The following is a 24,316-nucleotide window of genomic DNA, read 5'->3' on the forward strand; positions in this document are numbered from 1 at the left end:
ACAAGCCAATTACATGACAAATGGATAACAACTCTGGCTCTTAATTGAAGGGGATATTAAGCAACTGTAGAGAAGATTACAGTAGCTCAAAACTCAAGCGAGTGAACATAAGCAGGTTAAAATGGTACTTAGAAAAATAAAACAGAACAAATAGTACAGAAAAGAGACTCTAAGAACCTGTGGCACAGAGATTTATCACACAGTCTCTGAGGAGAATGAATCTAGATGAATGAGATTTAGCAGAAAATGTCATTAAATGTTTATTATAGCATGAAAGCATGGGGATCACTTACTGCACAAAGGTAAAAATAGTGAGGTTGGATCAAGGAATTTCTCTGGGATCTTTTTTGCCAACCTCTTCTTTAGCATGACAGACTCAAAACTTTTGATATGTAGCCTTACCCTGTAATTAGAGCTCACCTTTAGTAGCCATCCTGGACTGCCTGTGTATATATGGTGTGTATTCTAAACACAAACAGCACATACTGAGTTACAGCCATTCCAATCATTATGAAATGTTCCTGCTATCGTAATATACGCCTTAAAACCTAGAACTGCTTCCAGTCTAAAGCCAAGCATGGGTTCATGAGCTGGAGAGAAATATGTCTCATGGACATGGTAGTAAACAAGAGATTTTCTTTTAATGATGATTGTTAGAAGGTGCGGTGCATGGAGTGGCAAATGTGAAAATGGTGTCTGGAATACCAAATATGTGGAATCCTAAATGAAGCAAGTTAATGTGGACTACTTCTAAGATGTGATTCACTGCCTTGTAAATTCTGGGGTTTGGAGGCTAATTTAAGCTGCATACCACTGTATATAGCTCAATACTGGTAGTGGCTTTCTATTTATATCCATCCCTTCAGGCCAGTAAAGTTTACTCTACTAGCTAAAGCAAAAATTGTGCTGTTCACAGAGGAGCTGAGAGTTTTGCCAGAGCTACAAATCCTCATAAAGATCACAGTATCTGTCACATTTGCAGACACAACAAATGTTATTGCAGTTATTTTGTCAGTGCTTGCTAATACAAATAATTTGTAGCCACTGGTTGCTTCATGTAAGTCCAGAGCTGATCCTTCTGCTTCAGGAATTTCTTATGAAATGACACACAAGCTACTTCACCAATTGCTCTCCTCACATGAGGTAAGTAATTCCCCTGAATGAGAGGGCTGTGTACAATTTGAATGCTGCAGTTAAAATCAGTATCCTCAACTGCAGATTTGATGGATCGTAGAAACCGCAGCAGCAGAACACTGAATTCTGATGCATCTGGGATTGGAACATTGGTGGATAATGAAACTGGGGGAGTGCATGGCTTACAGAATATAGAAGTTTGGTGTCTGACACTGCAGGGAGAGCTCACGATGAAGCAGAAGCATGCTGTAATGGAAGAGAGTGCCCCTAGAAACGAGAAAAACACGCAGACCATCTGCAGACCTTAAGAAGTGATGAAGAATCCTTTTTAATCATCATAATTTTATGTCTGCATCATTTTTGATTCTATTACCAGTGTATGGGAGCCATACCTCTAGCATATCAAGTTGCCCTTTATATTGTGGTGACACCTATAGGTGTTTGGGTTGGATCTCATAATAGCAATATGATGTCAAGAATAAGATGGGAAGAGTCTTGAAAACCAGGTTTTGCTATTATTGCACTGTACAGATCTGTATCACTGATAAAAGTAAATAAATGTAGAAATGAAACATCAAAAAACTAAACATGTCTGCTTCCTTCTCTCTTTTTCCAGGCACCTGACTTGTCTATATGTCAGTGGTTTATCTCAGAGGTAACTCTTAACTTCGGATCCATATGAGCCAGAGAAAGTTATGTTCATTTGCATGTGTGGCAGAGATAATGCAAATTTCTCATGACCGTGCTGTTGCACTGGCACAGAAACGCTTTTGCTGGTACAGATTATGTGGTGAATGTAAATGTCCAAAGCTTAACAGCAAAAGCAATTTTAATCTGGTACCACAATGCCCTCCCTTGGTTTCAAGAGACTTTGTGCCCCTAAAATGCTGTGGCCCTGCTGACGGAAGATTTTAGCGCAGCCCTGGTGTTAGTCTCCACGTTCCTCTGAACTGAACACTGGCAAAAATTCCAGGACATGCCAGCTGTTGTGACATTTGTTTATGGAGGATTCACTGCGTACTAGACTGAAGCCAGCAACCTGAAAACAAGTCACTGGCAGCAGCTTTTAATAAGTGATGGTTTTGAAACGATGACTTAGAGGTAAAATGCTCTGTAGCTACCTAGTGAACATGAATGAGATTCTGCTCTGATAGGTGTTGAGGACAGTAGCTTCAAAAGAGAAATCAAGCATCAGGAAGGTGCCTCCTTTGCCCAGCTCTACAAGAGAGAGTAGACCTAAAAAGTTGACTTGTGTTGTCAAGATGGACCACCACCACTTCACTATCCTTTATATGGCATGAATCATGACATTACATTTGCAGGCTCCGTCCTAACCTGCTTCAATAGTGTAGATGAGCTCTGCGTTTTCTCCTTTGTCTTTGTCCAGAGCCGTGACCTGTAAGACTGCTGATCCAACTGCTGCCGATTCAAACACTGAGGCTTCGTACAAGGGGCTAGTAAAGTATGGACTATGGTCATTGGAGTCCTCTACATTTATGATTACTCTGGCCAGGTTTCTTCTGTAAGGGAATTCTTGATCTCGCACCTAGAGAACAAATGCGTAATACACATCTTAATATCCATCTAGTAAAACCTTGCAGGTAGTACTCATCTGAGTGCTAATAATACTTTCATTTCTATTTAGTACAAAGTAATAATAAACCCCATTTGTCCCAAAAGAGGAGTGTAAAATACTCCTAATGTGGTACACAGCAAAATCAAAGGATCAGGAAGAGTTCAGGGAAGTTTTCCTTCTTGTGTGAAAAATGCAAGGCAACGACCATGACATGAATTTTTAAATGGCAACCACATGACTTCCTAAATTCCATTTCAGGTTTGCAAGAAATACTTTTTGAAAAATACATGCTAAATGGTCATGCCTTTGCCCTGCCATTCCCTGCTCTACTGCACAGAGGCAAATAAACCTTCCCCATTAGCTCCTCCTTCTTTCAAAGAGCTACAAACAAATTTGACCAATCCATTATCACAGATTTATAGAATGGTTTGGGTTGGAAGGGATTATGATCAGTTATGTGTTAGTACAGTGCTTGTAGCTACCAAGGGACTTTCTTATCATCATGTAGGTACATATCTTTTTGAAGATGATGACACCAATAGTAAACAGAGTAGAAACTGCCTTAAGGAGAGCTCAGAACTCCCAACAAAGCTATCATTTATCACATCCCTCTCAACCCCACACAAAATACCTCAGCACTGACACAATGATAATACTGCCAACACAATCCCCAAAAACCTTTTCTTAACCACAGAAGAAACCTTATTATATCAGGAGGAGATTAAAACCAAGCACCAGGAAATGAACTCTGTCAGCCATGTCTCTCTGTGATTCAGTTTATATGTATTTCTTAGCATCCTCAGCAAAGGACTTGGAGATTGTTACCCTGTGAGCTTAGACCCCACTCAGCTTCTGCACACAGCAGTTCTCTGATTCCTAGGATCTCCTACCCAAAAATGACCCCATACTTAACATATCCTGAGCTGTACCTCCAAAGATCTCTTCTACAGGAGTCTGATTAAAGAGAACAGCAGACTACAACATTTAAACTATTTTTTATCAACCTCCAGCCGCTAATATACAATCTTCACTTAAAACCCAGAGGGAGTTGTGCTCTCTAATTTATGCACATTGAGCAAAAACTGTTAATTAACTTTTTTTTTTCCCCCTGCATACACAAAATTTGGAAATGCAGATGAAATCTGTTTTGTATATCAACAGTTTATGTACTGAAATAAGTCCGTAAAAGCAAACTATAAATGAGGCTTGTATCCAGAATGGCTGTAAAATTCTCAATGGCAAGAAAGTAGTTAGCTATCTTCCTGTGAATAACTTCTCAAATAACATTCAGCCTCACTTCAGAAACTCTGAAAATTACTTTGAGTGAGAGGACCAGATGCCAAGAGATTAAATAATTTCCTGCTTGCTCTCCCTTGAGACAGAAAATCATACCGTATTCCAGACAATGAATTCACAGTGCTTCCCAAAAAGCCCAAATGAAAAAACAATGTATGATAAATACACAGCAGGGCAGGCAAGATGAAATTAATGACTACTCACTGGACTAACAGCCTTTTGCTCATGCAAAGACTAAGGCACGTACGCACCTGAAGCAGCAGTGATTCTGTCTTGAGCCAAGTGAATATTACATTCTTACCATGACATTAAGGATGTGCTTATCTTGAGCTTCATGGTCTAATCTCTCAGCAGTATAGAGCACCCCAGTGTTGGGATCAATTCTGAATTTTCTCATGCTGACTGTATCGATGCTGCTGTGAATAATGTAGCTCAATTTATGCTTTTCATCTCTGTCTATAGCTTCAATCTGCAGAATTTCAGTATCCGGGAGGATGTCCTCTGAAATGGTGACATCGTAGCTTGGCTGAGAGAATTCTGGGCCATTATCATTGTTATCCAGCACTTTGATAAGAACCTACAGTTAATAAAAGAAAAACATTTGAAGTTACTGAAATCTAACCAGCTGACTGAATAGACACCTAAAGAAGTATAACCTGCTTTAGATGGCTGATGATGTTATGCTGCTGTATGGTGGGACTGAGAAACATTGTTCAACGTTAAGTGCTTACTGTCCAGATCAAAAGAAATAATAAGGATATGACTTTGGAGGCCAAATGTTCCTAATTTTAAGACCCACTCAGAGCCAGACAAGTCCATATTTTCAGTATATAGACTGGAAAATATGCCTGCAGTGTTCACAGGAAAGGTTTTGTCATCACTTGTAACTGCTCTGGTTACAAGAGCTATTATGGGATTTCCTTTCCCCTTCACTGTTAGTAAGGCTGTAAAAGAATCCTTTTCATGTTACTTAAATCTTTTTATACAACCAAGACTCTGCTAAATGCTGTGTTGTTTTCTACCTGATGGATTGAGTTGGGATGTACTAGCAGTGTCAAATTGTGACAGCAGTAGAGACGTCCAAGTTTCTGTTACACCTTCGTCTGTGTTAGGAACGGTGACACTTGATGAAGCGAGAAGAGGAGATGATCTCACGACCACACAAGCCCACCCCACACACATCAATACATACTACCAAGGACAAGTAATCTCAGGACACTGGTGATAGGGAAGGATTACTCTTATGGTTTTATGCTTGCTCTTCCTTTCACAGTCATGGCTGTCCCTGTTGCCAACTATTTGCCTCTCTTTTGTTGAAGTTTATGAATGTCAGCGAATGGTAGAACTTCTGCTAAAAATGTGAATGAGTATTGTGTGATTTGATTCAAATCTGACTCTAAAACCTCAGTATTGATCCCTAAAGAAACCTAGAGAGGAGGAAGGCAGACAGGATGCTGCAGCTGCTGCTCATTACACCCATTTCAACAGACCAGAAACTGATCCTGGTAAGTAGTAACAGTCACTATTCTTGAGGCTTTGCCTGTCAAAGTTTATGTAACTATGCAATATTATGCATGTGTGGCTCCAATGAGTTGTTGTGGTTTTCACCATTGGAGGAATCACTCCCTGAAGACAGTTTGACTTCCAGACTTTGTGTTCTCTAGATTAGCAAAACCCCTGACAAACTCCATAATACTGAAAGATGAAATGCAGAGTTGCTGCTTTTTCAGTACTGGAAGCAAGAAGTATGCCTGTGAAAGCACACACCGAATTTTACAGTGACTGAAATGGAGCAATCTTATTATTCAAAGGCTTTGAAATATGAAGCAGTCCAATGAACTACAAAGGAAAGGTCATGCACAAGACTAAGACTAAGAGAATCCCTCATGATGCTGGCTCTGCTGTTTTGTAAAGTACTTAGCTATTTTTAAAGTAAATATTTTATTACTTTGCTTGATCAAGTCCTTTTCACCCATACTTTCTTAACAGAATCAAAACACAGTTACACTTTTACTGCAATATTGCAGAAACAGATGCTGGCCTTAGAGGGAAATGAAACTTTAGACTTCCATGATATGTGGAAGGGTTTGCAGAACACATTACCCAAAGGAACATGAGCAATTGTACGCAGCAGTCATAATGAACTAGCCTGGGAACTGTTTAAAAGACAGCTGAAATAAAATGCTCCGTAAGTTAAATGGCAGAGGACTTCAACTGTGCATTCCTTGGGCTTTCATTTTCACCAGATTATCATATGCCAGAGCGAAACAGGCCAATGCCTGTATTAAGTTATACTTCAGTCTTGGACAGACAGCAATAAAACTGGGGGGTTAATATACAGTGCTGGGCCGACAATAACGAGGAAGATTTACTCAGCTTTTCATGATTCTTGGTTTTATACTATATAGGAAAGTGTGGTTTTAACCTGATGGAGTTTAAAAAAAAGCCAAACTCTGTGAAGAAATTAATTATAATACACAGAAGAAAGTCTGAGAAAATAATTCAAGACTTCAATGGAAAACTCAGTGTGTGTTTACCACCTTTATTAGCGTGAAGAAGTGACATGGAAGTAGCATTAGGGGACACAATCTCAAGCTGTGCCAGGGAAAGTTTAGGCTTGAGGTGAGGAGAAAGTTCTTCACTGAGAGAGTCATTAGTCATTGGAATGTGCTGCCCAGGGAGGTGTGGAGTCACCGTCCCTGGAGGTGTTCACGAGGGGATTGGATGTGGCACTTGGTGCCATGGTCTAATCATGGGTCTGTGGTGACAGGTTGGACTCGATGATCCTCGAGGTCTCTTCCAAGCTTGGCGATACTGTGATAAACTGAGGGTATTCTGATTACCAGTGTTTAAGACTCAAAGGCATCTTCTATAAGCAGTTTTGATGCCCTCAGTCTTTTGCCAAGTGCCACTGTAACATGGCTGGATTATTTTACTGCTGCATTGTTAACAAAGACAAAAACATCATTTATTTTCCTTAGAGTATCATAGAATCATAGAATCAATAAGGTTGAAAAAGACCTCAAAGATCATCAAGTCCAACCTGTCACCCAAGACCTCATGACTACTAAACCATGGCTTCGAGTGCCCCAAAACTTTGTCATGTTATCATTTAAGACAGTCTAACAGAGGAGTAAGAACTTCTCAAATGGATTCAACTGAAAATGCCAAGTGTTTGACTCTGCTGTATACAGCACAGTCTACTGTGGGAGCTACACAAGTAAGCTGCCACGCGAGGGACAGACAAAACCTGTGAATTCACTTTTAGCATTTCTGTGTACAAGCTCAAGCTATTCTGTAAGAAAAAACAACAACAAAGAAACAAGTAAGAAGTCCAGATGCATACCACCATATCTTAAAAATACTGCTAAATCTCTGACACATCGTTTTGTTAGTGTGCTGTATGATCACGCTTTGTTTGTGTGTTGTACGATCACCCCAACACTGGGGGTCATTTTCAGTTATATCTAATGCAGTTTGGGATCACTGGCAAATTGTGAAAGCAGAAGATGGCAGACAGCTTTATCTACCACAAAGCCTTCACCGTGACTGCGCAAGCCACAGCTCCGTGATTTAAGCCTTCGCCAGACTGCATAAACTCAACAGGGTGGGACTAGATCAGCATCAGAGACCAAAGGCAGGCCATAAGACTCTGAGAATTGTAGCATAGATTGACAAAGCAGCAATTCTTTCCCACTAAAAAAGGTATAAGCTAATGTCCTGACAGATAGATAGGGGCCACAACAGTGTCTGGGGAGTGGAAGGCATGGAGGAGAGAAAAAGTAAAAACCCTGAGGTCCTCACTCACTGTGCTCATCAAATGTACTTGGAATTGCTTTGATAATTTCTTCCTTCTTCCTTTCTTTTTTTTTTTTCAGTTTCTTCTCAACTGTTTTTTTTTTTTTTTTCCATTTCACTTAATATCTACTATAAAACTGAACAAGTGTCTGTTTAAGTGGCAAGCATCTTCCTCCCCAGAGGCAGCAGTATTTTAATGATTTGTCAAGAGATCTACACTGAAATACGCATTATTTATTACATCCTCTGCATTTCAACAGCCACTTCCATCTGGAGATGGAAAGCAGTAGGTTAGAGATGCTAATGAATAAAAAGGTCATTATTGATTCACAATTTCTTCTATTAAAGCAGTTAAGAGTATTTCTAATTTTTGTCAGCTGTCCCTCAAAATCCCCCAGAGTCAACTGTAATTTTAACATTACGGTCTCTCCTTTACTAGAGGGGGCTAGATCTTCCTCATAACAAAGGGAAGTTAAATTATATATGAGAATAGTGATTATACAGAGCTCTGTTAAACCCACAAGCTATGGAAAAGGAGAAAATGGAACTCTTTTATGTTCTTAAAAATTTAACTATCTTGGGAGCTGCTTGAAACAAAATCAGGTAAAATAAAATGGAACTTAAGTTTTACATAGATATTGGTCTTTCATTCCTTACAACATTTTCTGAGGAAGAAGTGGCTATTACTATCACCATCCTTTGCCCATGAAAACCTTGCAGCAAGGTTAATGACTTGCCAAAGCCACAATAGAAGTGCAGTGGCAAAGGTGGGGAAGATGCTTTAGGCTTCTTTTTGAGTCACCCTTCTTTTTTAAGGTCATTTTAGAATACCACCTTCCTACAGAGAAGATTGCCTGCTCCCACACTATCACTTCTAGTAAGGTGTTATTTAAAAAAGGAGGCAAGGTATTCCTTTAATAACAGACAAATGTTGCACTGTCATGAACACCAGGCTCACAGAAAACCCCGTCCTACAAATATATGTGAAGCTGAGCAAGGTTTCATAGTTTCATAGTTTCATTCAGGGTTGGAAGGGACCACAAGGATCATCTAGTTCCAAGCCCCCTGCCATGGGCAGGGACACCCCACACTAGATCAGGTTGGACAGAGCCTCAGCCAACCTGGGCTTAAACACCTCCAGGGACGGGGCCTCGACCACCTCCCTGGACAACACATTCCAGGGTTTCACCACTCTCATGGTGAAGAACTTCCTCCTCACATCCAGCCTGAATCTCCCCACCTCCAGCTTCATTCCATTCCCCCTAGTCCTATCACTACCTGAGATCCTGAGAAGTCCTTCCCCAGCCTTCCTGTAGGCCCCCTTCAGATACTGGAAGGCCACAATGAGGTCACCTCGGAGCCTTCTCTTCTGCAGACTGAACAGCCCCAACTCCTTCAGTCTGCCCTCATAGGAGAGGTGCTCCAGCCCTCTGCTCATCCTTGTGGCCCTTCTCTGGACACGTTCCAGCACCTCCACATCCCTCTTGTAATAAGGGCTCCAGAACTGGAGGCAGTACTCCAGGTGAGGTCTCACCAGGGCTGAGTAGAGGGGGAGGATCAAGGTGAATGCCCCCAGATCATTAATATGAGGAAAGTTGCTCAAATTCATTTAATGACTGGCAAACTTAGGCACAAAATCTTGGTACTACTGGCAAATTTCCCATGGAATTCAAAAAGGCTAGTACTCTGCTCCTTGAAGTCTTAAGCTTTAGCCAGCCTGTAGCATGTCTTTCACCCAAAATCAAGTGTTAGCCTGCTGAAGCAACTCAAAGACTCACGGTGTACGATTTACTTAATGTTTTCTTCACATATACTTCCAAACAGAAGTTATGGCAAGAATGAACTGGTGCATAAATACATTTTATTACTGTGTAGGTGCCTGGGGTGTTAAGTTGTGACAATGCTGATCCTATAGGATCAAGGACAGGCTTTAAAAGCTTCCCAACACGTCTCTGGAAGGTGATGAATGGAAACGTTTACTATTTGTTTGCTGCTAAGAAGGGATTCCTCTTTGGTGAGGACTATACAAGGTTACTGACTAAACCACTTTTCATAGACAAACATTAGCTGCAAGTCTTTTTTCCATGCTCATAAAGCAAACATGCAGCAAAGCAGTCTCTGCCTGGTTATCCTTGAAAGCTCCTATCTTTCCAGCACGTTGTGGGCTCCAGAAAGGCAGGCTTGCCTCCTTCTGTTTCCATTGTGCAGAGCCTAATTTATAGTCTGAACAAGCGCCTTGCTATAAAAGATCTGCTTCTCCCTGCTCACTTCCTATTTCCCACAGTTAAAGCAAGTTTGAAATAAAGGATTCACAGGCCTCCAAGCTTACAAATTAGGCAAAGTAACACTTGGAGCATTAGCAAAAAACTTTGTATTCAAAATGGTAAGCGAAAGGCCTGGACAAACACAATCAAACCTAATGCAGGAAGTCTCTCCAAAGCTGTTTTTAATGTTGCCCATCACAAATACCTTTGGTTTAGGCACAAACGTATTGAATGAAAACTGGATAAATGCCAGGAGCTGCTTTAGAGACATTTGAAGCTGCAAGAATCTGCTTGGCTAATTGCTTGGTCTGGGCACAGTGTTGTAGTACAACCTATTAAATGCCTGAATTGCTTAAACTCAGGTTACGCTTCTGTGCGGGTTTTGGAAATCTATTTGATTATATATGGCTTTAAATGGTGCTACCACACAGCTTTATTTGCTTCTTCCTGGCTAGTTTTTTTTTTCCCCACCAAACCCCAACCTTAACATGAAAATGTGAATAGTTTCCTTACCAACCTCATTATTTACACTTTACCATGCTCTGCTCTGTGTGTCATGTTAAAATGAGGGGCAAAGTCATTGTTTCACAGGGGCGACAGCGCTGAGATCGCTGGATGGGACAGAAAGATAATTAAGGATTGGGTTGTTTCCAGTTTGGAAGAAATGTTCAACAGAGCAAAAGTGAAAAACTGACTTGAAATCCCTGGACTTCTTGTCTATCCTAGAAGAATTCGCAAGCCCAGAACCTCTTACGCCAGGCCCTTACAGCACTACCTGTATTTTAGCCATGGCCCTCTACAAAGAGCTTTTCAGTTAAAAGATTCACTTGGGATGATCAACAGACTCCTCTTTGTTGAGAAACAATGTTATAAAGAAAAGGTGTTCTCTGATAGGTGAGACCAAGTTTCATACCCTGAAACTCACAGCTAAAGGTCAATCCTGAACAGAAGAATAAATAAAAGTCCACAACCTTCTGCAAGGAGAGATGGAAAGGGGTAACGAGCAGTAACTGCTCTTCCAGCCTCGTTGGTTCCAGCTGAAGGTATTACAAGTAGACCATGTATTGATCTACAAAACTGCATGTTCCTCTCTGAACGTCCACTGTACTGGAAAATAGTGAGAGGGCTTGGCAACAAATGAAACTGAAGCACTTTTTGCCTCCTAGCCTGGAAGTATGCCTTCATGCTTTAAAGAGCCTTTTTTATTGCAGTTAGGATGGTAAGAAAGAAGGTGGCCAGAAAAAATGAGAGGTAAAACTGTCTTTCCTATAATACCATGGCTTCAGGATTCTGTTCTTGAAAAAAAATAATTGCCTGTTACCAGAACATTCTCTATTAAAGTGAAACAATATCACTTAGGTGACTGCTCCCCATTGTACAGTGCTTCTGTGGGTATTTTCACAAACCACAAAAGTACATGCTACAAATAAATTACTAAATGCTATTCCTATGCTGTGCTTGGATGTAAAGAATCTGACTTGCTCATGTGAAAAAAGGAGGCTTTGGAATAAACCTAACTCATGACCAAGACTAATGTTACATAGCCAACATTAGTTAAATTGTGGCAGGAGTAGGCACTTAGATGCCGTTACACTGATTTTTTGCTGGGAGGTAATGGTGGTCATTGCACAGAGCTCTTGTCCCGTCACTTTCTAGTGTGGGATGCAGAAGCCCTGTCCCCATCCAAGGCCAATAGCTCTCCTGACAGCTGCAGGGATCGCGTTTCGTGGGGATTTAAGGCCGACGTATGCCTTCAGCCTTTAATAAATTACTGCACGGCCTTGAGCAAAGATGAATTAAGCTAAGGGAAAAAGCCCAAAAGCTCTCCCTGGCTAAGCTAGGAGACTTTGCCTTCCTAGAAGTTAATCAGTGTGACACAAGCTTTATACTCTAACTCCACATATATAAATCAAACGAATCAACATTTCTTTGTCTTTTGCTGCCTCCATCCATCCCTCCCCATAAGAGCGATACGGCTGTGATGGCTGGGGCCCAGCTGGACAGGCAGTACAGTGCGTGCCAGTGGCTTAACAAGCCCTGGTTCTTTGGTTCTCACTTTGGAGATTTCATTCCTTTTTGAAATCTTCCTCATCTTCAAAATAAACAGGCTTTCAATTACTAAGGAAGTTCATGATATTATTCCTTTTTTTTATTAATTAATATTCCTTATGTTCTTTTCACCTCTTAACATAGCAGCAAGCCATGAATACATCAGATGCAACTTTAAAATCAAAACTATTTCCTTCCTCTCATCATGGGTACTGAACCATGTGTGCAGTGAGGCATGAAGGAAGCAAACAGTTTATCAGAGTTTAAGGAGTGCAGGAACACTGCTAAAAAAACTTCTGCAAGTCAGTGCCAGGGATCATGTTACCAAGGCAAAAATCTTTGGCATTTTTATGCTCTGTTTTACCACCTCCAACTGTGTCATAGACAAAAGGCCAGGAAGAGATAAAGGGGAACAGGTGGGGTGGAATAAAAAGCAAGACTGTTCATTTGGCATGGCAGTGATCAGCTGTTTCATAACAAACCATGACACATTGTTGGGGGGAGTGTTGTAATATTTTGTTATTATAGAAGGGAAGGAGTTTATAAATTTGCTTTCCACCCATTTCCTCTTCCATGATCTCTTCTTGTAGCTGTAGTTTGAAGTGCAGGTGGTACTATGTATGAGAGGCAAAATACTTACGATGAAAGTGTATTAAAACTCAGAACAGGGCCAACGGAAGGCATCAGTACATGCTGCTTTGATTCTTTCTATGAGACACTTTGCTTCAACTATCAGTTTGATATTTATTTTTCTTTTTAATTATTGTTCTTAAAGGAAATAAAGATGAATAAGGTAACCAAAGCCTCTCAAGTCCAGTCAAAAATACAGTCTGAAAGTTTATTGTAAAAGAGAAAGATAATGAGGCAGGCCATAGCTCTGGCGGCTTTGAAATAACGACTGCTTTTGAAATCTATGTTGTGAAGACCAAAAGAAACACATTCTCAGATGCTATCCAGGCCACAATTAAATACTTCAGCAGTATCAACGTGGAGAGAAAGAGATGGAGGAGAGATGGGTCAGTACTTGAAGGAGCTGGGGCTGTTCAGTCTGGAGAAGAGAAGGCTCCGAGGTGACCTAATTGTGGCCTTCCACTATCTAAAGGGGGCCTACAAGAAGGCTGGGGAGGGACTTCTTAGGATCTCAGGTAGTGATAGGACTAGGGGGAATGGAATAAAGCTGGAGGTGGGGAGATTCAGGCTGGAGGTGAGGAGGAAGTTCTTCCCCATGAGAGTGGTGAAGCCCTGGAATGGGTTGTCCAGAGAGGTGGTTGGGGCGCCATCCCTGGAGGTGTTTAAGCCCAGGCTGGCTGAGGCTCTGTCCAGCCTGATCTAGTGTGGGATGTCCCTGCCCATGGCAGGGGGGTTGGAACTAGATGATTCTTGTGGTCCCTTCCAACCCTGACTGATACTATAATACTACCAATGATTATCTAATGCTGTATTACTGCAATCTTAAATGACTATCTTACATGCTTAAATAGGTCACATCACTGTTACAAAGAATGTTCAGGCTTCTTTTAGAATGCAACAGCTTTACTGAAATATGCTTTTACCATATGTTTTAATTAAAAATGTAAGAGTTTGCATCAAAATAGGTTTTGAAGACTGTCATGGAGATAAATTTATTAAATCAAAAGCAGCAAAGCCAATAAATACATTATCCATACGAAGAGAAATTACTCAGATCCAGCATGTTTGAAATGTGCTTTTTGGCATTTTTTCTTTTTGCTGAAATGTTTACTAAAAAAAGAAACAAAAAAAAAAGAAGAAAAAAGTAATGTTAGGCATTCAACACCAAAAGTACCACTAGTAGTAGTTTAGCTATTACTAGCTAAACAAAAAACTGCTCAAGGGCTGAATAAAATGCATGAGTGAAAGAGAATGTAAAGAGGTTACTCATTCTCCCCTGCTTGTCTACCAGAATACTGGGAGGTGATTTGACTATTCTGAGTAAGTGCCTTCCTGAGGAGAAAATACTGTTTTTCAGAGAGCATTTTAAGTGACCAGAGAAAGGCATAACAAGGAATACAGGCCAGACAGATCAAATTAAACACGAGTGATGTTTTTAGCAGAAACTATTAGGGAAAATAGTAGACTTCCTACAATGTAATTTATTATCAATTGATGTTTTCTTACCAAGAGTGGACTATCAGGAGAAATTAGCAGACAAACACAGATTTTAGGGCTGGCTATAAAGAGGACTTCAGAGCGATGAAGTACTTAATGATTTAACAGTCTTAGGAAAGCTGCTGTTGTGACTCAGTGAATGCAGATTTACATCTGAACCATTTCAGCAAAAAGGCAAGGTAGAATGAAAGCATCTGTGTATGCATACATATATGTAAATGCCTTCCTTCTGCATTATAAAGAAGTAAATATCACCACAAAACTATTTTTTTTTTATTTCCCCCATAAACCACAGTCAGTTTGAATTTGAAGGCACAGATGTCCTCTATCAGTACATTTTCCCCTATGTGTCAACTCATATTTAGGCTATAGACACACTTTACACTCAGAATTTCAGGCCCTAGCTAATCCATGCTCCACAACTCCATTGGAGGTATTGGAGGTTGCTGCTTTGTGAAGTCTACCCAGTGTCATCTAGACTGCAAAGTGACTGTCCTGCACCATGGGTTCTGTCCACGTCTCATTGCCAGACTGGCTCCCACTGAACAGTTACCCAGGCTCTCCACTAGTCTGTCTGAGTAGGATGTGTCAGAGCCATCATTAACCCATCCCTTCACATTTATCTGACCTGACTTCTTAGTTGCTGAAAGGCACTAAGCCTGATAAGCAAGTCTGCTTTGAAAGGGTTCACTGGGGCTGTTGCCCAGAAGACAATGTAATCGCAGGCAGTGACACTAAAGGAGAGATCCTTTGAATTCTGAGTTCCGCCTCTGAGCAATTTCTTCTCTGAACAATTGATTCCGTGTCCCACATTTGGGTCTTTGAGGATGAGAGGTATAAACTCCACTTAATACAATCAATAGTAATATTCCCTAACACCACAGAAGCACTATTGTATTCTGGGCCATTAGGTGGTGATACAATTGCCAAAATCTAAGTGTTGCTGCCTGTGACCGGGACTCCCTCAGCTGGAGGAAGGCAAATTACTTTTGTGTGAGCATGAAGAGGACAAAAGGAGAAATACCACCCTGAAACCTTCAACAGCTGACTCTTTACAACCAGATGGAAAAACACTGAAGACTAGCCCCTCCATTAGTTAATGGTGATCTCAAAGAAGCTGCTTTTAAGTGAATGGCAAAATGATTAATTTTTATAGCAGGTACATTTCACTAACAAATGCAAAGAACTTGCCAAGGAAGGAAAGTGATATTCTACCTGAGTCGTGGCAATGTTTGTTCCATCGGTGACCTCCACAGTCATATTATATATTGACCTCTGTTCTGCATCCAGGGGCTTTGCAATGACAATAGTGCCCACTCCCTTCTCCGCGTCGAAAGAACTATCGTAATTCCCTCCTAATTGTTGCACAAAAATACAATTAAATTAGCCATTTCTGGAAAGATTCCCATTGAAAGTCTTCCTAGAAGTGGGCATATCTGGCATCCATCCTAAGGGCTTGCCTTAACATACACAGTACATCTCCTGATACTTCTTTGTTCACAACTCATTTGTATTTCAGAGCACAGTTTGTACATCGCAAAGCAGATATCATTAAAATGCACTGCAAGAACAACAACAACAACAAAAATCATAATCTAGCAGTCTATTTAAGTGAACCATAACTGAGTCTATAAAAATAATCAAATAGCTATAAGCTCATAAGATGTGTGTCCTTGTAGTCTGGGTAAGGAAGAAGCAGAACTACCTTGTTTTCGTAGAAGCAATTTTAAGAGGGTTTTATGCCGCACATTGTTATTTTCAGGGAATTCTCACCCGTGCTGATGGGTGCAAGGATTGCCAAGCACGACTCTAAAAATGGCAATTGTCATCAATTTTACAAATGCAAATAGAGGGTTGTTATGTTAATTTCAAGGACAATGATAATTGCTGGCAGCAAAGGTCAAATTCTGCTAGTCCTTTCAGAATTATTCAAATAGATCTGACAGGATACACATCCTAAATTCCTCTCCATTAAAGAAACCCTTACAATAAACTCTTCTGAAGCTAATATCCCCTTATTCTGTCACATACTGAATGATGCAGCAGTGGCAAAACCCCTCCCGAGTCTCAGGTGAAAGAAAAAAAGATTAAAAAAAAGTATTAAAAAGTAAAAGATAGGCATAAATAATTTGAGATGAAAGGGTTACAGGATTTCTCAGCCACAGCTCGAGTTTATAAATTAGAACCACTCATTGTGTTCAAAAGTGAGGCACACACTCCCTGCTGCTAAGCTGTATCATACTCACTTATCTATAAAGTGGTATTTATTATGATTTGAGACTGAAGTTTTTGGAGGCAGAGGACAAGGAGAGGTGGAACGTAACACTGCTGACAAATGAACTCTTAAGGTATATTCATCAAAGTTCTGCCATGCCACTAGCTACTGTCTTTGACAAGGCTTTTCACTTCAAACCTGTGTAAAAGCTGCTCAGACCTCTTGAGATATCTCGAGGCCCATTCTCATGCATTATATATAGACAGAGAAATATTGTAATGGGTCTTATTTTAGGGCTGGGGACAAAGAAGTGAGAGAGGACAGTCTGCCTTGCCCTACCATCAAGTCTTGCATGTGCATGGGTTTCTGACCAACAACCAGCATTATTCTCAGAAACAAGTGAGAGGAAGATGGTTTTGACATTGCTGGAAGTTGAAGATTAGGAGGAATCAGAGTCAAATCAAAGCCCTTAATGTGAAGAAATCCTAACTTCTCTCTAACTCTTGCACAGACTGTTGTAGGGAAAGTGTAAGCTACAAAAGCCACTGCCCTATATCTGCCTTGGTGGCCATTCAGGAATGGCAGAAGAAAGGGGAAGGAGGCATGAGTGTACAGGTGACCTGTGCAAACTGAACTTCTGCATGCTTAAATGATTCAAATGTAGTCCTCTCAGCTGTGCCATCATATTTTCTTAGAGATATATACATATATATATAGACAGTTCTAAACCTAAGAGAGGAGTTGTGGTTTTCCAGGAAAATCACACTGGATCTGCTGTGCTTTATGGTGGATAGAAACATTGCTTATTCCTTAACCACCTGCAAGCCCAATCTGCTTATTTCTCTCTCCCTCTCTAGATATATATTTAACATTATCTGACAGTAGGAAAAAAGGCATAATTGCCTTTGACATTTAAGCAATAGCAGGGTCTAGACATTGATCCTATCTTCGGTGTTTGGGTTTTGTTTTTAAAATGTTAGTCTGGAAGAAAAAAAGATCTCCCAATTCCTGTTTTAAATTGATTTTCTTGGGAACAATTATACCATGAAAACTAACTGGAGAAAAAAAAAAAAGCCTCATTTGAAGAAAAGAGTTTGAGATTCTTGCAAGAAAATCTCTGCTGAGATGAAGCTAGCCTTGGGACAGTAGGGCACTTTACAAAGAGAGTGTTTCATACTGATAACCATGAAAATCAAATGAAAGTCTATACTTCAAGATGCTTAAAAACCATCTTAATGAGCAATCAAAAATTATATGCTATCAGCTGGCATGCACTTCCAAATATCCCCCTGCCTTTAAAACTTCCAAGAAGTAACATGGAAGGATTAGCAATGAATGTTTTAAATGCCCTTCCTCTGTTGGCTTAGAGCTGGGTTTGCATTGCAAATACACTGCCCTCTTCAAGCCATTTTCATTAAGTGAATCATATTCTTCCCCTAAAATAAGAACTGAATTAATCATATGACTTTGGTTTTTTTTCATGTTATTCCCATTGCCCCAAATGGTCTAGTGGTAAACAAATAAATCTTGGTTGCCAGCTGCCCCAATCCAGCCTACACTTGTAACTAACCAGGCAATAAACTTTGTTTTACATTTTGCATTAAGCAAGGCAGAAACTGCATCAAACACTGAGATAGAGAAGGATCAGAGAACATCTCGCTGTGAGATGTGTGATCATAATGTCTTCCGGAGTGAAAGTCTGCTTTATTCCTGACTCAGACTGGCACAATTGAAGAGACCACGGTCAGACGAAGTACTACTCAGACGGCTGAACTTTTGGGAATGCTGCCTGAGATATTCTACCCTGCCTCTCATCTCGAGTAGCAGAGGCACTACTCCACACAGCCTTCATACATTCTCAAAACAGGTCTTCATGTGACGAATGGTTCTGAAGTTGCACTTAAGCACTGAAGATTAATTAATGAATTAGGTATAAATGCTAAACTATAAGAGCCTTACAGATGTGTCAAGTCTATGCAAGGCCTACTGTGAAGCAGCCAGAGAAGCAGCCAACACAATTATCTTTGAAAGATGGGTGCTGGAGGGGCATGAAGAGAAGGAGAGAACATTCTTGTGTAAAAACAAACAGGATCTTCTCTCAAAAACTCCTGCAGCTGAACTATCCTAAGAACTCCACATGAAACCATTTCCTTCCAAAGGTGCTCACACTGCGGTTGGAGGTTGGAGAGCTGAGCCCATAGGTGGTGACAGCTAAGCAGGTTTGAGTTTCACACCCTTCTGGGATACCTGAGGCTGGTTTTTGAAAGCATGCTGCTGGGCAACTACAAACCCTTTTGCATCGAGCTCTTCTGCAGTGCTGTAAGCTCTTGCAGTATCAGTTTTAACAATGTTACTATTGGTCATTTAACATTTTCTTTGATCACAATCTTAGGATGAAAGGGGGCTAAGGATGATGAAATCTTGTTCAGCTGCTCGGTTTTGTTAATGTGAATTTTTATTACTTATTCCATTTTCCAGCACATGGCACATGCCTTCCTTTTTAGTGTCTACTAAAACCGGCTTTCAGATACAAGATATGTAGAAGCTGTCTTTGCTACAGCATTAGGAAAGAAGTATTACAAATGAAGATAATACATGGTGAGTTTCTGGGGCACTTTGGGAAAATCAGCAATAAAGGTGGCAAGAAGATTGAACTGGCTAACTGGCTAAACAGGTCATCCTGAGAAAGCATTTAACACTGACAGACCTCAGAGAGGTGTGGATCAGCTGTTGGTAATGCCGTTGCAGGCTAAGATGGAATGGTGATACATCTTCAATGCAGATTAAAGACTTTCTCTAAAATACTCTGATAAAATTGAAGCACTTACAGTGGGATTTCATGTCTCCACATCTACTTGCAATGCCAGATTTGGATGAGAGGACTTATCATGTTGGGATGATATAAATTCATCCAGAAAGTGCTTTTGCTTTCTAATTGACTGTTAAGATTCCCAAAGGCAGCCAGCACAGACAGTTATGTCTACACTTCGGACAGCTAAAGTGAAGTATGATGATTTCTAGCCTTACTTTCTTGATTCATCAGTCTTAATGATCTTGTGTAAGCCCTGGAAATATATTTACAGAACTGGGCAAATTCTTATGTTATATGAAAGGACATTATAGGTTACATAGGATTTTCTAATATAACTCTACCCAATTCTGCAGAATCGTAGAATGCTTTGGATTGGCAGGACCCTTAAAGATCAGCTAGTTCCAACTCCCCTGCCATGGGCAGGGGCACCTTCCACTACATTTGGTTTCCCAAAGCCCTATACAGCCTGGCCTTCCAGCCACTTCCAGGGAGGGGGCATCTACAATTTCCCTGGGCAACCATGCAATTGTTATCAGACTCAGGACAGCTGTAGAAACAATCTTGGTTTTCAGTTTAATAGATGGTAGAGTCTCATCAAGAAGGAGCTCTCAGGAAATTGAACCAAGATACCTCCAAGCCAACAGTCTATAGGTTGTGTTCTCTGTAGAGTAGCCTTGGTTACATTTGCTGTCTGAACATGGAGTGTTGCCATTGATCCTAGCTTGTTTCTTGGCTTTCAGAGTCACTGCAAAGATATTTTCCATCTGACAAAAGTCCAGTATGCTTTGGAAAAAAATAACTTTCCTTTTAACAGGAAAGATTTTGTTGTTGTTGTTTTGTTTGTTTTTTGTTTGTTTTCTGTGTTGGATCTTATATGGCTAACAGGAGAGGATCTTCACATATAACAAACTTTACCACCCATTTGGTGCAATCAGCAGGCTAAGGAAAACTTCCTGAATCCCTGAAAGGGCTTTCTAGGGGTCAGCTGGAGGATTTGCCTAAGGCAAGACACAACGCAGATCTTGCATTCCCATGGAATGTGGGCTCTGCACCTCTGTCCATTTTGAATTTCAGTGTTGGTTTCTTAATGAGTTTCATTTTGAACCATATTCTCCTTGTATTTTGACTACTGCATTTGCTGAAAACAATTATCCTTTTTGGCAGTGGCTTTCTTAGATGAATTTCTTTTTGGAAAGATGCTGAACCTGGCTATGTTCCTATCAAGTACTGGTATAAAGTTTAAGATGGAAGTACGCTACTGTGAGAAATTTTGTTCTCCTCTGAGAACAACAAACCTGGAGGACTTTTAGGCAAAAGAGCCCCATGTGAAGGCTTTTTGCCCCACTTTTCCTGTGGGACAATCCAGAAGAGTGAGACTGACTATGTATCTCAGAAACATCTAATGACTGTGGAAAAACCAGACTTGTTCTGTCTTAGACGTAAAGATGGATCATGCTGAACTCTGGAGGACATCCTCAAATGAAATGACAGGTAAAAATCTTGCAAGAGCCCTCCTTTACTGGTAGATGGCAAAGAGCATATATGTTCCAAGTTCAAACAACGAAGCCAGGAATACACCAAGATCTTCACACAGGTCTCATTTGGCCTATCACAGCATGACTGACAAGTGGAGAACAGAAATAGAGGGGATGATCTCATTTAGAGAATGTTCCTTTAACACACATTTTCTCAGGGCAGAGAAGATTCCTAGTTGTCTTTTACCAAAGTACAACACCAAGGACACTGATGATAAATTGGGTCAACAATTCACATGTTGCTCAGAGCAGAGATTCAGAGGAAAACGTAGAAAAGGAATTAATCCTGAGCCTCCAGGATTTTCAGGAAAAGAAGCAAAGCCAAGATTTCAATTTTTTTTTTTCTGTTTTCAAAAAAAGATGAAATAAACTTAGTGACTGCTTCAAATTCAACTGCAGACTTTTATTAATCAGAACATAGTATGTGACACGTAAATATTTATTCTTTTATGCACTATATCAAGCTAAGATGAAAATAATGCAGACTGAGTTTCCAGATAAAACTATTGCAATGCGAGTCAAAGGCTTGGGTTTACTGCTAAGAAGCAGAAGGTAAGGGCATAAAAATCAGAAAAGAAATCAGAAAGGCATTTTAGATATTTCTCAGAGAAGATCACTCCAGGGCTAGCTAGGGAGCTATGTGGTTTTGACGTCAATGAAAAGCTGCAGCACTGTGAATCAAATGGACAATTAATTAAAGTTAACAGTTATTAAAATTATTGTCATCTAAGCACCCTTGATAAAAAGTTCTGCTGTGCTTTTAAAGCTTGTCTGTTCTTATAAAGGCACAGGTTGGGGGAAGAAGGAAAGAGAGAGAGAGAGAACAGGGAGGCCTGTTCAGAGAATCAGAGAGATGTTGTGCAACATGCTACTTAAGCAAAAACTAGCACCATGCAGCTTAGCACCAGTGTCAAAGTAGTCATCACACCATTCCCACCACTAACAAAGGAAGAGGCAGTGAGGGCTCAATTTGCTTGGGAGAAATAAAGAGCTCTGAATTGTTTGAGTTACCACTGAAAATTAGTTTCTCACGAATGACTGAATAAATGTAACACAACTGAAACAGCCTACGTTCACATCTTTCACCTCGTGGAATCGGCAGGAACTGAGAATGGTGTTGAATGCAGACTGAAAACAGAAACCAGCTATGACATCTCAACCATTCTCAATTAAACAAACATAGAAACGAACAGGTAAGCATCCTGTTCCTCTCTAGTCCCCAGAGCACAGACAATTTCTTTGCCTGTCAGGCACCTCAATCTCTTGGGGTTGATTAACTCAAAAATGTAAACAGGGCTTTTTTTAAAGCATATATAATTGAGGAGCAAATTCGATGCTGATGTTAGACAGATAGAAAACTACATGGCCAAACTTCATCTGCCCTCATTCCTCCTGTTTTTTTTTTCTCCAGCTGGGAGAAAGGGTATGTTATGCCTTAAAAAACAAAAAAAGAAGTCCTCTGGAATTCCAGTGCCCATTTAGTTTGAAAAGGTCATAAACATAAAGGTCAAGCTGCAAACTCTATATTAAATGATGCCTCCACATAAGCCTTAAGGGCTTTTGTTGACATTACTGTGAACTGTGCATGGAGGTGCAGAATCACAGAATACCAGATGGAGCAGCATCAGAGCTAGGTTTTAGAGCAGCACAGAAGCCATCTCTTGCATCAGCAGTCCCATACAGCTCTCCATACGTGACAACTGACTTCTACTAATGACCCTTGTTTTTCCACATGATGACATTGAGGAACAAAGATAGTAAGTGGTTTTTTATACTGACACTGAATAAAGGCAACAAAGATACTCTGAATATACGGTGTTCTGTCTATAAACCACTCAGGGTGGGGCTTGAGTTTGCGTCTCGCATGCAGAGCATCTGAAACAACAAGGTCTTCTACATGTCCAGGATTGCTGCTACTCCTATTGCAGTGCTGTTGCTACTGTTATTTATAACAGCAGTAATACTTAATGACAACATTCATATGGTAACAGTAGTGAACTGCATGGTCAGGGTCACTGATTTCTCATTAAGTCTGGAGAAGCTCTGTCTCCATGACCCTCCGCAGTGATGAAGCATCTTGCACTATGAGGAACTATGTCCTATAGGGAAAAAAAATGAAGTTGTTTAACCATCAAAAATCTAAAACATTTGAACTGCTTTAGCTATAAAGGTCATATTAAATGACAAATTAAAGGCTTAAATTTCATAAAGCTCTCCATCACACCTCTGTTTGGTAGGCAAAAATGGAATAATATTGTAAGGTGCTGCTTGATTGCAAGTGACTAATAATGTGAAAGAATGCAGGGGAAGAGCGAGGGCTTCTCAGTGCTTAACACAGGCTGCATTTTAATGAGAGCTGGTGAATTCACCAAGGAAAGGACCAAAAGGCTGTGAAAGGCAGAGGAGTCCAGCAAAAGGTTCAAATGGGGAAAAAAGTGTCAATAACATCAATAAAGGTGGATTTCTCCTGGGAGGAAAGTTAGGGTCAGTGAGGAAAAGAAGCAGAATGTAAACATTAGCTAACAAATTGCATGTAGCATACTGAAACAACCAAGGGAATCTGAGGTAAACTGTAGGAAACATATGCTGTCCTTTCTCAGGGGCTAGCAGGAACCCTAGAACATGATAATAGCTTTGGGTTTAATTGTAATGTGGTTGGCACTTCAGAAACCACGCTACAAATTCAAAGAGGAAATGTTGCTGCTTCTGTCTTTCGTCTGCACAAACTGGCAACAAACAGCGGATGAAAACAGCTCTGACAGATCCTTTCTCTAGTGGTCCTTGTCCTTCCTGTTGGCTAAACCCATCCACAAACAGCTATGCTGAAATGAAAGCCAGGCTCAATCCCTGTAAATAAAGACTGCTGATGCACCCTTTCCACTAAGTCTGTGGCAAAGGCTTTTTGCTTCTTTAATCTTTCACATCTTATTTGCTTTATATCCCTTCATTTATATAGCACCACTTTGTACAGACATGGCGTTTTACATCCAAAGGTATATACAAAGCAGGTAAAAGTACCTGAACATATTAATTAGCACAATAACTTTGTAGGGTCATTGTGCTGCTGGAAAAAGTCCCATTTTGCAGATGTTATTTTAAATTACATAACTAGAATAGAATGGAATTGAACAGAATAAACCAGGTTGGAAGAAACCCTCAAGATCATCGTGTCCAACTTATCATCCAACACCACCCAACCAACTAAACTGAGTCTGCACCAGAAGCCATGAGTACATGCCTAAGAATATTGACTTGTTTCTCCACTCCAACCAAGTGAGATCCTCTACTCCCTGTCCTTTTTGGCAGCAACAACCACAGTGGCATTTCCCTGCAGTTTTGAGAGCGTTACTTCTCTGGGTTCTTCTCATCTTTGCTAAGGATATTTCTCCTCATCTTTATAAGCAATTTTATCTAAGGCAATTTTGTGGTTGAAATCTCACACTGAAAACACATTCCTCTTTTTTTCAGCTTGCATTCAAGACAAACTTTTGGTGGCTCCATTTGTAACCC

At 40.4% G+C, this 24,316-nt stretch overlaps 1 protein-coding gene across 1 annotated transcript in view; it reads right to left on the reverse strand.

The window, feature by feature from the left end:
• FAT3 (FAT atypical cadherin 3) overlaps positions 1-24,316 on the reverse strand; it is a 490,375-nt gene that overhangs the window by 91,319 nt on the left and 374,740 nt on the right. The window contains exons 7-9 of the mRNA XM_068149238.1: positions 15,460-15,599; positions 4,308-4,583; positions 2,470-2,680 (exon numbers count right to left, since the gene is read on the reverse strand). Coding sequence (XP_068005339.1) covers positions 2,470-2,680; positions 4,308-4,583; positions 15,460-15,599 — 627 coding nt within the window. The remainder of the gene's footprint in view (positions 1-2,469; positions 2,681-4,307; positions 4,584-15,459; positions 15,600-24,316) is intronic.

Source organism: Melanerpes formicivorus, unplaced genomic scaffold, assembly GCF_026170545.1.
Source record: "Melanerpes formicivorus ecotype bairdi unplaced genomic scaffold, bMelFor1.0.p_v2 SCAF_1, whole genome shotgun sequence".
Lineage (NCBI taxonomy): Eukaryota > Metazoa > Chordata > Aves > Piciformes > Picidae > Melanerpes > Melanerpes formicivorus.